The 17,440-nt window shown below is 34.8% G+C and overlaps 1 protein-coding gene across 1 annotated transcript in view; it reads right to left on the bottom strand.

Moving 5' to 3' along the window:
- Positions 1-325: 325 nt before the first annotated feature.
- Sp3 (Sp3 transcription factor) overlaps positions 326-17,440 on the bottom strand; it is a 53,304-nt gene continuing 36,189 nt past the window's right edge. Inside the window, exons 5-7 of the mRNA XM_090342618.1 lie at positions 12,832-13,024; positions 6,175-6,371; positions 326-2,048 (exon numbers count right to left, since the gene is read on the bottom strand). Of these exons, the coding sequence (XP_090198744.1) occupies positions 1,732-2,048; positions 6,175-6,371; positions 12,832-13,024 (707 nt within the window). The 3' untranslated portion in view covers positions 326-1,731. The remainder of the gene's footprint in view (positions 2,049-6,174; positions 6,372-12,831; positions 13,025-17,440) is intronic.

Below are 17,440 nucleotides of genomic sequence, written 5' to 3'. Positions count from 1 at the left end.
ATCTTAAAATTGTTAGAAGTACTTACATAAATTCAAATTTATGGTCAGTCAAAATGCCTTGCAGTAGTTTGCTAGATGGCACTGATAAAATGGATATGAATCAATGTAAGCTAAGAAATTAACTAAGTTTTTTAAAGTTACACCAAGTAAATTCATCCTAAGGTTAAAAATTAAGACTGCCAGTACTTATACACATCTCATTTTACATAGACTTGTTTACAATTTTAGTGTCTGAAAGAATCTGAAAAAGCAGTAAGTCAAAGAAAAATAAACCAGATTTTGCCCATATCATTGCAATCCGTAAATACATAGGAATACAACAAACTCAAAAGAAAAAAATAGTGTTTTATTAACTACCACACTGTTATAATACACTTTAAACGTACAATAAGGTAGCCTTTAAATTTGAGGTGGTCTTAAAGATAACAAATGAACAGAATTCCAAATTTCTGAAATAGGTGAACTGCTGCAGTTATAGGTATACATTTAGGAAAATTGTATAGCTCTTACAAGACCAGCAATGTAACTTTATTTTGTACACTTTTAATTGAAAATATAAACAATAATTAAAAAATAAAAAGAAAATATAGCGTAATAAAAAACATACCTTTCTCAATTAAATGTATTGGATACATATAAATTTTAAGGAACAAGCAAAAAAAGGAAAATGGTTGATATTTAAGTGCAGACTGACTACCTAGACAAAAAAAAAAAAGGCTTAAAAAATATCATAAAACCTCTAGTTTTCTATGACTAATATCCATATGTTTGGAGTATTGTCACTATTGAAGTGATTTTGTTATGTGTTGCATATGTTATACTTCACTGGTAATTTACATGATGGCTTTTAAGGCCCTGGCAGACATGGTTTTTGGAAACAAGATTGGATAAAAATCACTGCTAAGACGCAATACACCTCATTTTTGGTCCTCCAGTATTCAAGAAAAGGGATAATTCACTATAACATTTTCTTACCACCCAAATGCCTCAACCTATACATCTGAAACTTTTTTAAACATTGGTTATATTGCCCAACTTCATTATTGAAAGAATATTAACAAGACATTATTTTGGCAAATTAAATCTTAAACATGGCTTTTCAACAGGATTTAAAAGGTGACTATCCCTAGAGTTCCATGTTAAAATGTAGTTTTCAAAATCTTACAAGAGTAATGCTTAAAATATTGTACATAGTTAACCTAATTAAAATAATTAGCTTCAAAATGACAAATTGATAAGCTAAGTAAAGCCTACACTATGTAACATTTGCTTGGAAACTTGATTTGTCAGTTATGCATAATAAAAATTCCAGTCATCAAGAAAATTACAAAAATTTTTTTATCATAACATGATTTCTTTCACCCATCAACTTTTTATCTTACAATAGATAAATACCAACATGTTCTCATTTTTACACTAAACCACACAGGATTGATGCATTTGGTTAGACTACCATTCGCATTGTTAAATTCAATTTCTCTTTATATAACTTGGTAAAATTTCATTTCTTCTAGATTCCAAAAGTACCTACAAAACCCATGCAATTTTACCATTTTTTAATATACTATGGAATATCATACAAAGTAAGGCATTTCAGTGTCATGTATAACCAAGTTACTGTCAATCCAAAAATTTTTGCACATCAATAAAAAGATATCTAAGAACTTAGGAACAATATTCTTCTCACTACTGTATAAAAATAACCACAATGAATAAGTATTTGTGTAATATTTACTCCATTGTCTCATTTCCAGAAACTGTGACAAGTTGTAAAGGTATTTCAGTGTTGGTAAGGATATCTTGATTGCTGGTGGCAGAAGTATTAACAGTTCCTATCCCTGAAACAGAACCTTGTTGAATATTTGCAAGGATAAGTGTTGTTCCTCCTGTAGTAATCAAAGTATCATCTCTTCCAGCTTCCACAGATGCCAGCACTGTACTGCTAGAATGAATAACTTTTTTATTCTGATGTGTTTTAATATGTTTGGCAAGGTGGTCACTTCTCATAAAGCGTTTTGAACATTCTGGACAAACAAATTTCTTCTCACCTGTTAAAAAAAATAAGTTATTTAGTTTTTAAAATTCAACTTTAATAGAACAAGTATTGTCCTGACAAAGAAAGCAACACTAACAATTCAGAGGCAGGTGTCTACAGTTAAAAGTATGTTTCACAAGCTTCCCCTTCAAGTCTCCTCTTACAGAATCGTTTTCTTCAAAACACCTCACTTTTGCTTTCTGATGAATCCTTAAACATACACCATGACATACTAATACCCAAGTAAGACTTAATTTCTTCATGCTATGTTTGGTCTGAAACCTCCAGGTTTTAGGTATCAGGTTAAGATTCCTGCTCAAACACTTCTTCCCACAATGCCCAGAATGTCTGTTCTACCAATGAAGATCTGGGATGGAGCGTGTACAAACCACCAACCAGAATTAATACAAAACTCAAGGAAGGAGCTATGAGAGGAGCTCTGTACCATAAAAAAGCACCCTAAGAGAAGGCGCCATTCCAACAATTTCACTTTCAAATAAACTTGTTCTATCTGCTTAAAATAAAGATATGGGGGGCCGGGAGTTTGGCCTAGTGGTAGAGTGCTTGCCTAGCATGCACGAAGACCAGGGTTCAATTCCTCGGTACAACATACATAGAAAAAAAGCCGAAAGTGGTGCAGAGGCTCACGTGCGGAGGCCTTGAGAAAGTCCAAGGACAGTGCTCAGGCCCCGACCTCAAAAAAATAAAAATAAATAAAAATAATAATAAAAAATAAAGATATGGGATAAAAATCATCTGTAACATACATCTGTCTGTCTGTCTGTCTACCTACCTACCTACCTTTCTCCCTCCATCCAGTACTGGAGTTTTAACTCAGGGCCTGGGAACTGGTACTGTTCCTTCGTTTTCTATTTTTTCCACTCAATTCAGGGCTCTCCCATGTGAGCCACAGCTCTGTTTGCAGCTTTTGGGGGTAGCTATTAAGTATCTCACAGAGTGTTTTGTCTAAGTTGGCTTTGAACCATAATCCTCAGATCTGTCTCCTGAGTAACTAGAATTACAGCATAAGCCATCAGTACCCAGATTGTAACATCAATTTAAAGTCTAAATAAAAGTTCATTCTTTTAAGCAATATAGGTATTAATAAGTCATATTCATAATACTAAACTTTTGACTCTCAAATATAAATTCAAGTAACAAGAGTATAGATTTCTCATGTCTTTAGACATGATAAACTCAAGGGATTCTGTAAGATTAGTTCCAACAATATAAACTTAGGCATGTTATTATTTTGATAACCCAAAGTCTTTGTTTTCACCTACAGATAGTTTTTCATCACTACCTGAATTCACTGGTTGAAAAACTGCAAATGTAGTCTCAACCTCCGAGTAGGCAAATGTTCTTCTCACATTTGTTTTTTAAGATGAGACTGAACTTTAGTTATCTAAGATCTACACGAGGCAAAAGGCCAATTTAATTAAACCGAGAGATCAATAAACTGAATAAACTTTTTTTTAACCTCAAAGTTTTCTTTTTACTCTAGGAAGGTTCAACTGAACCAATGACGTTCTAGTTTCACCTTCACCAATCAATCCATGTCCGACAAAACACAATTTTTCTGTATTACAGAATTTTACCTTTGTACCAAATGATATAAAAAGCTAAGGCTAACAGATTACCAACAGCTCAGAGTTTCCTGGGCCTAATTTACAAGGATCTCTATAATATATCTGAGTCCTACTTATCAGGGTTATGTTATATCTCATTTTTTGCTCATGTCATTGTCATCACAAAATGGTCTCCCACTGCTGTCAACACACAACCATTCCAAATTTTCTTTTGGAGCATCAGTTTTAACCAATGCTCAATTAAAAAAAAAAAAAATGACACCATTGGGATCGGGAGTTTAGCCTAGTGGTAGACTGCTTGTCTAGCTTGCATGAAAACCCAGGTTCGATTTCTCAGTACCATATCCATAGAAAAAAGCCAGAAATGGTGCTGTGGCTGAAGTGGTACAGCTCTAGCCTTGACAAAGCCCAACGATAGTGCCCAGGCCCTGAGTTCAAGGCCCAGGACTGGCAAAAAAAAAAAAAATGATATCATCATCAAATAAGATTGGGAAGTCTTATATTCTAGACTTCAGTCTTAAGACTTAAAGGTGCATGCATTCAATGTGAAAGCCATAAGAAATGCTGTTTATAGGTACCTTCTTTAATCTAGTACTCATCTGGGTTTACTGAGTAACTCACACTTACTAGAAACTTTTTCTCCCATTTACATATTCCAATGGGAGAGTGGGAGGAGAACCTGGGCCTGGGTTTGAACTCAGTGCCTGAACTCTTATTCAGCCATTTCCAGTCACAGCTGACAGTCTACCACTAGAACCATGCCTCTACTTCTGGCTTTCTGCTGATTAACTAGAGACAAGATCTCTTTGATTTGAAGCCAGTCTGTCCAGGCTGGCTTCAAATTGTGACCCTCAAATCTCAGCCACCTGAGTATATAGGATTACAGGTGCTCTGCATATTACTCTTTTTTATACCCTACTAATCAAACTGTACTTTAAGAGGGCCAAATAAAAGTACATTTGGGGCTAAGAGTTTGGCCTAGTGGTAGAGTGCCTGCCTAGCATGAATGAAGACCCAGGTTCAATTCCTCAGTACCACATAAAAAGAAAAAAGCTGGAAATGGTGCTATGGCTCAAGTAGTAGAGCTCTAGCCTTGAGAAAGCCCAAGGACAGCACTCAGGCCCTGAGTTCAAGCCCTAGGACTGGAAAAAAAAAAAAAAAGTACATTTTGTACAACATAATTTGTAACACAAAATCTTTTTTATTATCTAGCTTATTATTATTTGTTATAGGCAGTATCTAGCTACCTGATGAAATGCGAAGAACTAAAACTAGTAGAGCTTCTAGTACTACAATAGTTCGTATAATATGTAAAGTCACATTAAGAGGTAATATTTAAAGTCAAATTAAGAGGTATGAAACAGTATCAGTTTATTTGACTAATCTAATAAAGAACTTGAACTGAACTACAGATATGGAAGGAAGACTTTCAAAGTCTATGTTGTTCTCCATTTCACCATGCTTTTTTCCAAAGTTGAACACATACTTATGGGCACTTTGATTACTTAATTTTACATGGTAGGAGGAGAAAACAATCTTCAGATTATATTGTTAAGATTTAGTTTGGGTCAGTCCTGTATCCATCTCATATACCCATGACACTGGGTAAAAATAATGAAACTATAATGTCGACAACAATATTTCCATGAAATGTCTTTCTTTTAATATATAGATACTATAATAGAAAAGATAAAATGTCAAAATTTGTATCAAGATTATGCCTTGTTTCTAAGTTATGGTAGAACCAAATTGGATAGATCAAAGTAAAAGCATTAAAATGTGAACAAAATAAATAGTATATCTGTAATTTAAGATACTCTACAATGTCAACAAAAGCTGGCCAAAGTTTGCAAAAATTGAAACTTTTTTATAAGACAATCCACATTGGCTTATTCTTTGGAATTGTTTTTAAATTAGTATTACCAAAAGCAATAATTTGATATCCTTAAGTCATATTTTAAAGATTCAATGAGGCAAAAAAAAAAAAGAAAGAAAGAAATTCAAGGCACCTTATATACTCTATAGTACATTTTCATCTGTTAAAAGCAAAAGATGGGACACCCCCCCCCCCTTACAGGCCAGAAGTTTGGCCTACTGGTAGAGTGCTTGCCTAGCATGCACAAAGACTGGGGTTTGATTCCTTGGTACCACATACATACAAAAAAGCCGGAAGGGGTGCTGAGGCTCAAGTGGTAGAGCTCTAGCCTTGAGAAAGTGCAAGGTCAGTGCTAAGTTCCTGAGGTTAAGCCCAGGACTGGCAAAAAAAAAAAAAAAAGATGGGACCTCCAACTCCACACCTACTTTTGCTCACTGGCTAGGTGTTCTACCAACTGAGCAATGCCTCCAATCCATTAAAAGCAACTTTTACAGAGGTCAGGGTGTATGTAGCTCAATGGTACCATATACAGTTGATAGTATGTACACAGACACACAGACAGACAGACAGACACACACACACACACACACGCACGCGCGCCTGCGCGATCCCAAATTCAATCTCTACCACCCACTGGGGGGAAAAATACAGAACAAATCAAAAGTATTAGTAACCTGTATGGGTTCTTCGGTGCCTCTGCAATTCATCACTTCGAGTAAATCTTTTACCACAGAACATCCAGTTACATATAAAAGGGCGCTCTCCAGAATGCCAACGCAGATGCGCTCTCAGATGTGAGGTTTTTCCATAGACTTTACCACATCCTGGTATGTGACAAATGTGTTGCTTCTTTTTCCCAAGATTGGTACCTCTAAAAAACACACAAAGAATATACACTTACATAAAAGTATTCAAAAAGATATCACTTATATATTCTCATGAATTTCAAAACACAAGATATCACCATGAAGTCCATCAGAAAGCAGTCATTAAGTCTATTTATAAGGAAATTTACCTGTTTTAAGTATGTAAGTTTTAATCCAGAATTAATTATTGCTGTCCAGCTATAAATATTCTCAAAAATAATATAAAGGGACATTTGAAACAAAAAATGTATATTGAAGTTATTTACTTTTCCATCGGAACCATTCACAAATACTATGCATAGAAAGAACCAATTCAACTTCAGTTAATAGTAAGACAGGTCTTTATTCAAAGTCATAATGTCATATAATTTTAAAATATATAAATCAAAGAGGAGATATATGCATATATTCATGTATATATGAACATATATATATATATGAACACACAACTATATTACATATATCTGTCTGCAGGTACAACTAAAAAGTAGGCCAGCAGCTTCAACAGACTTTAACATGATGTGAGCATATTTACTCAAATATTTAAACAGTTATACCCTGAATATACAATGACGTGGGAGATTTCATTTTGTCAATCTTTATGGTCTTAATCTTTTAGCAGTCCATGAAACATACATACCAAAATGATTTTACATTATCTTCATGGTTAAAATACACCTGCTAATCTTACAAATATATCCAGAATTTTGCACAGATAAAACAAAGTATCATTTTTTCCATGTGGCAAAATTTGACCTTGCATTTAAGTTTGATGCAGAGAAGAATTTGAGACATGCTTAGATGAATGAACAGGGAGGCATCTTAGCCTAAGCAAGAAAACTTTATTCCTGAAGTGATATTTGAAAATCATTTACTTTTTTTTAAAAAAGCATTATTTTTCAGTCAACTTCTGTATTTTTCCCCCAAAGCACTGTTTCTTAAAAAAATAAAAATTAGGTTACTGATGTAAAGTTTAAAAAACAAGGCATTTAACAAGTACAAAATCACATTGCATAAATTTACAGTTTCTTACATCTAACCCCCTCCCCAAATGCCTTCCACCCCCAATCTCATAGTCAAGATGGAACCTGTAAACTTTCTACAGCTTCTAAATCTTTCTGTACATAATACACCTATCGTTTTCCAAAGTTTACTCAAAAATGCATATTTCCCCACATTTATATTTCAATGTACTCACACTCAGTAGCATGTGAAATTGCCATAGGACAAACAGTGCTAAACGGTGCAGTGCTGGCTGTTAAGGTGTTCTGAACAGGGAGACATCAATGTGGACTCCAGTAGTTAGAGAAGGCTTCGTGGAGGAGGTGGGTAGAATTTAGATAGAAAGGAGGGAAGGCATTCCAGGCAGAGGAATAGCATAAGTAAAGACAAGGAGGAGTCATGCTGTTGTCTCAAGGGCAAGGACGTCATAATCTAACACAATTCACTAATTTTTGCTCCAGTCCACCCCCAACTTCTATAAAGTCTCTCCAAAGAGCTACGTTGAGTAAAACAGGTATTTCTGGCTCACATGTAATGCCAAAGTCTTATTTTCATTTAATTTAGCTTCTAAAATTTTGCTTTAGTCTTGAACAGTCTCAAGAAAAGAGCAATATTTGTGGCTATAGGTGTACAAATCAATTTTACATATTGCGTTCACCATAGCAATTTCACAAGAAACCCAATTAAGTTCACTAATAGGCTCATTAACTTCTTGCCTCTCCTCTAAGGTTATCACCAACAGGTGAATCAATGTGTTTTCTTAAACTCAAAAGTGCTATTGCACAACAAACCCTAACAAAAATTAGCCCGAGCATAATCAGTGTCTTCAAAGGACCAAGAAACTTCTACAGAAAGGTATTTTCAATTTAACTATGTAAACAAAAGAGGGTGGTGGCAGTGACAAATATTCACTGAAACTGGAATGTATCATCAAAGAAAAAAAACCAAGAGGGTTGTACACAACTAATACATAAGGAAAATCTATTAAAGAAATTCAATTCACGGTAAGATCTAGATATGCTAATAACTAAAGTCAATTTCTCAAAAAACTTCAGATAAAAGATTTAATCATGTTTCAGTCTTGATTTATCAAAATAATCACACCACTAATGCCTATTTATAAACTAAAAAAAACAAAACCCTAAGCTTTAAACTTTCTATTTCTGAGTACCTATCCTGTCTCCAGTAGTTTAGGAATGACAAAATATAAGTGACAATAAATAAAACTAAATTTGGGGTAGAGAAGAAAAGATAAGCATATCTTTTGCTTAGAATGGAAGGAACAAGATATAAAATAAAATGCTGGCAAAACAGATTTTGAAAATGAAAACACAGAGTAAATCACCACAAACCCTACACAATAGTTAATAATGCCTCTAGACTTATTTTACTATCTTACAATCATTTCTTATACAGTATAGTCTGAAGGTTGTTTCTGCTAGTAAATACTAACTTAACCCAATTTTTGTTTGTTTTAACGTTTATTCAAAAAAGTATTGTCTAGATGAATAAAATTAGTTTTCTGAAAATGCTATAGTGCCAATGTGTTAAGAATATTAAAAACACCCCAAAGTAAAAAAGCCAAGATTATATTTTTTAAAAATCTAAATGTCATCTATCTCCCTATCTGCCTAATACTGGAATGTTTGAATTGCTATATATGTCAATACTTCTAAGTTGCCAAAACTGTTATTTAAGTGTCCCTACAAACCAGTTGTTCAAATGAGCTCTAAAAAGCAATATTATATTTTGTCAAGAACCTTAATTTTACCCAGGCAAGGTGACCCACACCTGTAATGCTAGCTACTTGGAAGGCTGAGATTAGGAGGATCATGGAATTAAGGCCAGTCTGGGGAAAAAGTTTGGGAGACCCTATGTCAACAACATAAAGCTGAGCAGAATAGTATTTATCTGTCATCTCAGATACCTGGAAAGGATAAATAGAAGGATATAAATAAATAAATAAATAAATAAATAAATAGCTAGCTAGCTAGCTAGGAGGATCATGGTTTGGGATGCTCCAGCCCCCCTCCAAAAAAAAAAACAAGATTTTTTTTTTCAATTAATGAAAGCAAAAGGGTTGAGGAACATGGCACACAAATGGTTGAATACTTGCATACCAAGCACATGGCTCAGACTTTAAATGCCAGTAGCATTCTCCCCAAAATCTCATTTCCTTTATTTATTACATAACTGTTATACATTAGAATTTTTATTCTAGGAAGTGGCACTGTGGCAAGGGGTAAGGCGGCAGCCATGAGCTTTAGAGCTCAGGGACAACATCCAGGCCCAGAGTTCAAGTATCATGACCAACAACAACAATAAAATAATAATAGAATTTTATTCTAATAGAATAAGCTTTTTTTTTTTTTTTTTTTTTGCCAGTCCTGGGCTTCAGCTCAGGGCCTGAGCACTGTCCTTGGACTTTCTCAAGGCTAGAGCTCTACCACTTGAGCCTCAGCACCACTTCCGGCTTTTTTCTATGTATGTGGTACCAAGGAATCGAACCCGGGCCTTCGTGCATGCTAGGCAAGCACTTTAACCACTAGGCCAAACTCCCGGCCCAGAATAAGCTATTTTTAAAAGAAAATTATAAAGAAATATAGCATTTTTAATAATTTGTGGGATAGGGATAACTTTCATTGACAGATCCTTCTGTGACTTAGATGGGCCTCGAACTCAAGATACTACTACCTCCACCTCCCAGGTGTTGACATTTTATGTCTGTGCTAATGTACCTATAGAAACTGGTGTTTGGTTTTCCTTTCTGGGAGTCTAATCTATCACTGAGGTATGCTCCCAAGAGATTACTTTTTAATAGTATGGTAACAAGGCACACAACGGAAAACTGACCAATTTGAAAATGTTTATGTTAAAAATGCTTGTAAACCCTAAATGGTAGAATTCTTATACTGATATAAAAATACATTTTGCATGCCACTGACATAAGACAATATAAAACTGGGGAAAATATCTGCACATTAGATATTAACAAAAAAACATTCACAAATGACAAATAGTAAAATAAAAATTTAAATGATAAAACGATACACCAAAATTATGTTGAACCTTACCAAGTAATTTTAAAATACACTAAACAGCAGGGTGTTGGCTGCTCACACCTATAATCTAGCTACTCAGGAGGCTGAAATCTGAGGATCAGAGTTCAAAGCCAGTGCATGCAGCAAAGTCCTTGAGACTTTTATCTCCAAGTAACCCCCAAAACCAGAAGTGACAGGAGCTGTGACTCAAAGAAAGTGGTAGAGTGCTACTCTTGAACATTAAGGGACAGTGCAAAAAGTAAATAAATATAGTAATACACAAAACAACATTGAGATATGACCACCCCCAACACACTCCTTTTTTTTTGTTCTATCAAACTTAAAATGTTAAAAGAAACAATGATGAAAATCCATAGATGATCAGAACATGGGAAAGAAGATATTTTGACACACTGCTGGTAAGAACAGAAATCAATGTAACCTTCGGCAGACAATTTGGTGTCAACTGACACCAAAGAAAGTAGATAAGCAGACATATGTGCAAGGATATATAAGAATTCTAATAAGTCCCCAACAAAAGGAGATAATTACATATCCATGCACAATATTATAATGCCAAAAGGAATGACATAGACTAGACGTGGAAATATGATCACAGAAATTTTCAAACCAAGGAGAGAAATGTTCACAGTGAAAATAAAATGTCTCTTCTACTTTAAAATATATGCAATGTCTGAAAAGATATACATAAAAATGTTATAGGAAGTAACCTCAAGGTGGTGTGTTTCATTGTATTTCTAGGGGCTATTAGATTTATAACAAATTAATCTTTAAAATGATGTTACTTTAAAGAAGGAGTAAAACAAAGACCAGGCTCTGGCTTTCGTTTTGATTTGCATAAATAATTCATCTTGACAATGAGAGTAAGTTCTGGAAAAGTTATTGCCTAGTCAAGTTCCACACTTAAAACAAATTTAAACAAGTGATTATAATAATTACAAATTATCCTGAGGATCAGATAAGATGCAAAAGCACGTCCATTGGGAATTAGTACAGTATTTTAGTTAAAACCATAATTGAGTCCAAATCTCAGTAGTATGTGTTCTAAAGTGATTCAATCTATGGGTCTCGGTGCTAGTCTGTAACACAGAAAGTTCTTAATGTTAACTGTAATTAGCTATTACTGGAAATGGACTGGCCAATGTGAAAATCAGCTAATAAGACAAACTTAAAAGCAGTAAGATAATCATGCTTATCAACTGTGTATTTACATATAATGCTTATATTGCTTACCATGTTTAGTGTATGAGAAAGGTGTATTAATACTTCTCACTTTGATTAGTGATTTAGTTAATCTGGCTTTGGAGTTCTCATTTTACTCGTGTTTCAGAAAGGTACTATAACTATTAAATTGTCCTGATGGAAATTTCCTATTGTCAACAATAAATAGTATTTCTCTACTTTTCCATTTCATGTTTTCTACTGTATTCCTACCTTGCCTGGTATTAACAGTTATTCAATTTTTCTTATTGTCAACATTTGCCTAACAAATATTGTCACTTCTCATTACCAACATTTCTATGCAAAATTATTTGAGGTGCTCCTTTTTAAATCAACATTGAGATATATTCTACTGTTTTGTTTTGTTTTTGGTCAGTCATGGGACTTGAACTCTGGGCCTGGGCATTGTCCCTGAGCTCTTCAGCTCAAGACTACCACCCTACCCCTTGAGCCACTTCCAGTTTTTTGGTGGTTAACTTAACCAGAGATAAGAGTCTCACGAACTTTTGTGCCTGGGCTGGCTTTGAACCTCGATCCTCAGATCTCAGCCTCCTAAGTAGCTAGAATTACAGGCATGAGCCACAGCGCCCAGCTCTATTCTAGTTTAAAAAATATATATAGTTTTAAAAATATATCTATATATTTAACTAAAATACTGTTAAATATTGTCCATATTTAACATAATTACTGATCATTTTGAGTTTATTCTTGTCACATTATTTCTCTGTATTTATTTCCAAAAACAAAATGCAATACTATTATGTCACTTTTTTAATCTTATTAATGATTTTCTCCCATTTCTGTCCAATAAATGTATACTTTTATGAAACTGCTATTCTCAAGTCTAACAATCAAGTTTTTATCTCTATTTAGACAAAATGCCTTGCTAATTTGCTGATTTTTGAAGTGGGCCTGTACAAATCCACGGTTTTTTAAAATTCCATATTTTATTCTTTTGTTCATGTCTTTAAAAAAACTTTTCATTTTAAAAAGCATTCAGATCTGAAAATGGAATTGAAAATATTTTGTTTGCTAACTTCTGGCACATTCATACACACATACATACAAAAGGATCATGTGATAAATTCCCATAATTAGTAACATGCCATGCAGCACTTTAAAAAATTAGAATATTACCTCTTCCAAAAAAAATTAGAAAAGCATGTTTGTGTGTGCATACCTCCCACCACCTTCTTTACAGTTGGGACAGGTGCAAGCTACCCTCCGAAGTCTTTTTCCTTCTTGATGTTGTTGGTCCCCTTCTTCATCTACCACTTGTACTCTTAAGTGTGTAAGATCATTGGTATTCAATGTAGAATCACCACTGAGCTGCCACTCTTCAGGATCAGGTTCTTCTTCCTTGATCCTTATGTCTGAAGAAAAAAAACAAAACAGAAATGAGAAGCAGCTCACTGGTTCTGAGGGATAACATGAAGCTAAATCTCAAGTACTTATATAAAAAAGGCATAGCATCACCTATTGTAAGGTATAATCATTATGGTTTCATTCCTTTCAAAAGACAATATTTACATTTTGTTCTAAATAAAAAATTACGCAAAAGGGAATAAAATCCTCTTGGCTAAGCAAGAGAACTTGCGTTTTAAAGGACTCAATAAGTGAAACTTCAATAACAGATGTTTAAGTAATCAAGTCCAATAACAAAATCAGACTGGAGGAAATTCTAAGGCCTTTAGTCTCTAACAACTTGTATCTATTCTATCTGCTTACACAACATGAATGCAAAAGGAAACTAAAAGAAAAGGAAGTAACTTGCAACTGTTATAAATGGAAGCTTTAAAGTCAATTATTATTAAAGTATAATAGCTAATTACTAGAGAAATATTCACAGACATAAGATATTTAGTATTTTTGTGTTTTATTGTAAACCAGACTGAGAAATAAAAATGCAAATAGATATGGCAAGTACAACTATGAGTATGGTAAATTATACAAATTTCTCCACAAACATTTTTATTTATAAATCAATACATTATTTCTTAAGTAAAACTAAGAACCAATCAACTGAGGGTTTTTCTCACCCAAGAAACTTTTAAAACAAGCAAGCAATTTTGAACAAACACTGAATATAATCCTCTATATTTTATGTAAAACGCATATTCCCACAAATCTTTAATTTATGTAACCTACTATACAGGCCTGAGATAAAATTTGGTGGTAGAAGGTATGTGAGGCCTTGGGTTCAATCTCTAGCACTATGAAAAATAATAGTCAAAGATAGAAATTGCTAAGTGGCTAATAATTGTGATCCTAGCTACAACAGGTGGAGATTGGGTGGGTAACAGTTCCAAGCCCGCCTTAGCAAAAAAAGTTCATGAGATATCCACCTCTCTCATCTCAAGAAATAAAAAGCTGCTAGTGGTGGTTAAGTACCTATCATTCTAGCTACATGGGAAGCAAAACTAGGAGACAGCAGCCCAGGTTTGTTGCCCAAATAAAGTGAGACTCTTCAAAAAATAATAAAAAGCAAAATGAGCTGGAAGTGGCTCAAGAACCCTTTCCTAGCAAGTATAATGTACTGAACTCAAAACTCCAGTGTGTCAAAAAATAAGCATCAAAAAATATCCCCAAATTTTCTCAAACACTTTAAAATTACTTTTTATTTTATCAAAATAAGTACATGCAGAGAAAACATGGGATTCTTGCCAAGGTAGAAAGATGGATGATAGTACCATTCAATTAGATAGAAATTACTTTAAAAAAAAGACTAGACATGAAAAGCAGTAGGTTCCCTACCTAACAACTATGAAGCTCCAAGTTCAACTCCCCTTGTTCTGCCAAGAGGAAGGGAGGGAGGAAAGATGGGTGGGGGGGAGATCAAGAGGAATCCTTAAGAGTATGAGCTTTGGAAGATAATATGTCAGTGTAGGTTCATCAAGTGTAACAAATGGATAGGATAATAGGGGAGGCTATGAATGTAGGAGGGGATCAATGAGGCATTGCTCTACCTTCAGTTCAATTTTGTTAAATTAAGTCTTTAAAAGGAGGAACTAGAGGATCCACTCCATGGTGAAAGGAGTACAGAAAAATTTCTGGGCCGCTGGTAATAATCAACTACCTGATCTGTACAGTAGTTCTGCTGTACACGTTACACACATTTCCTGAATATTATGGTTCAAGGTAAGGGTAAATTATTCTGAATAATCTTGAGATAATCTACAGATTACTTACAAACTTTTATGGCCAATTTATTATGGCTTCATAGGTAGTTCTTTACACATGGACAAGATATATAAGACATAAACTAAATCTAGTCAGAAACATGTAATTCGAAGTTTGGAATATAATTTTATATCCCAAATAAACTCAAGCACTATCCTAGATATTACAAAGAAAGCAGTTAAAGAGTAAAGGTCATGCCTTCATTAGGTTTACTATTGAACTGTAAGACAAACAAGAAATTACACAGTATTTGAAGTGCTCAGGAATAAAAGGAAAGGACTTGCTTGTTACTGTTTTTACCAGAGTATGCAGAGATACAGTTTTTGCCTGAAGTGCTCAGGAATAAAAGGAAAGGACTTGCTTGTTACTGTTTTTACCAGAGTATGCAGGGATAGACAGTTTTTGCCGATGTGGTGATGTTTAACCTGAAGGAGAAAATGTGGTCAAAACAGAAAGAAAAACAAGCTGGATGCATGCTTGGGCTCAATGGAAAAGGAAGCCTGTGTGGCAAGAGCAGAACGACTATAAAAAAGGAGAATGTTAAGATCAAAGACAGACAGACAGACAGACAGATAGACACACACACACACACACACACACACAAATGGAACATATTAAGCTGTAAAACTAAAATGGTTTCCTCTAAAGTCACAAAGAAAGGATGTCCACTTTCTCCACTTCTTTTCGATTTAAGTCGTAGCCATAGCAATAAGGCAAGATAAAGACACAAAAGGAATTCACATTTGCAGTCATGATCCTTTTGTTTGAAGGACCCAAAAGACTCCATCTGCAAAATAGTAGGATACAAAATTCACCCACAAAAATCAGTAGCCAACAATGCCAACAATGTATAAGCAGGGAGCAAGGGAAATCAGGAAAATAACTCCATTTGCAATTGCCTCAACAACAACAATCTGAGAATAAACCCAACCAAGGAAGCAAAAGACCTTCATAGTGAAAACTATAAAAATCTGAAGAAACTGAATATGACATCAGGAAATGGACTTATTACCTTGTTCACATATGGGTAAAATACTGTGAAAATGGCTATACTGTCAAATGTGATCTACAAATTTAATACAAATACGAGCTGGGTGTGGTGGCTCACACCTCTAATCCTAGATATTCAGGAAGCTGAGATCTGAGGATCACGGTTCAAAGCCAGCAGGGGCACTAAAGACTAAGACTCCTATCTCTAATTAACCACTAAAAAACCAAAAGTAGTGCTAAGGCTCCAGGGGTAGGGTGGTAGGCTTGAACTGAAGAGCTGAGGACCAGCGCCCAGGCCCAGAATTCAAGCCCCAGGACCAACTCTCCCCTTCCACCCCCCAAAAAATGAATGACATTCTTTAAAGAGAAATAGCAATCAAAAAATTCATATGGAATGACAAAAGACCTAAATAGCTAAAGCAATTCCAGACCAAAAAAAAGGGGGGGGGGGTGTTAATGCTGATGTTTCCACAATCCCAGACCTCAAGCTCTACTACAAGAGCTATTATTTAAAAAAAAAAAAAAAAAAAAAACCAGCGTGATAAAAATAAACCTGAAAATCAATGGAACAGACTAGAAAGACCCAGAATTAAAACCATACCTTTAGTTATCTGATATTTGATAAAGGAGCCCAATTTATAACAGTGAAAAAAAGATAGCTCCAATAATTGGTCCTGGGAAAACTTGGTATCCAAATGGATCCATTTGCATCATCAACTCAAAGTGGATCAAAAACCTCTACATAAGACCTGACTGAAATTACTGCAAGAGGGAGGAGAAACATTAGAACTTATAAACATAAGCAAAAAACTTTTAAGAGTCCTAGGAGCATAGCAGATAGCAAACTTGACAAATGGGATTAGATCAAAATGAATTTTCCACAGAGCAAAGGTCAGTTACTAAACTAGAAAAACAGCCAACACACTAGGAGAAGATATTATTAGCAATACATCCAACAAAGGCCTAATATCCAAAATATACAAAGAGCTCAAGAGATTACTTCCTCCTAAAAGGAGCTAAGGAGAGACTTCTCAAAAGAAGTAACGGGCTGGGAAGGCAGGAAGGGGTGCTACAGCTCAAGCCGCAAAATGCTACCCTTGAGCAAAAAGTGTCCAAGGACAGTGCCCAGGTCCTGAGTTCAAACCCCAGGCCTGGCAAAAGAGAAAAAAAAAAAAAAAAAAAAAGAGGTAGCAATGGCAAGAAACACATGAGGAAATGTTCAATATCCCTGGCCATAATGGACATCATGTCACCCCAGTTATATTGACAAACATCAAGAATTAGAACAACCAATATTGGTGGGGATGTGGGGAAAAGGAACCCTATTACACTGTTGATAGAAATTCGAAATTAATATAACCATTCTAAAGATAACCCAGCCATACCACTCTTGGGCATACCTAGAACATCACAAGCCAGGATACCATAAAGACAACTGTACACCCATGGTCATTGCAACACTGCTCTTAATAGCCAAGTTATGAAAATAGCCCAGATACCCTACAATGAGTAGTACTGTATTATGTCCTTTCAGGGAAATGAATGAACCTACAGCAAATCATGTTAAATGAGGTAAAGCAAGCTGAGGGAGACGGTATTATGTTTTCTCTGGTGTGAAG

The sequence above is a fragment of the Megascapheus bottae genome, chromosome 12 (assembly GCF_031878675.1).
Source record: "Megascapheus bottae isolate mThoBot1 chromosome 12, mThoBot2.hap1, whole genome shotgun sequence".
Classification (NCBI taxonomy): domain Eukaryota; kingdom Metazoa; phylum Chordata; class Mammalia; order Rodentia; family Geomyidae; genus Megascapheus; species Megascapheus bottae.
This window is presented reverse-complemented; position numbering and strand designations above follow the sequence as displayed.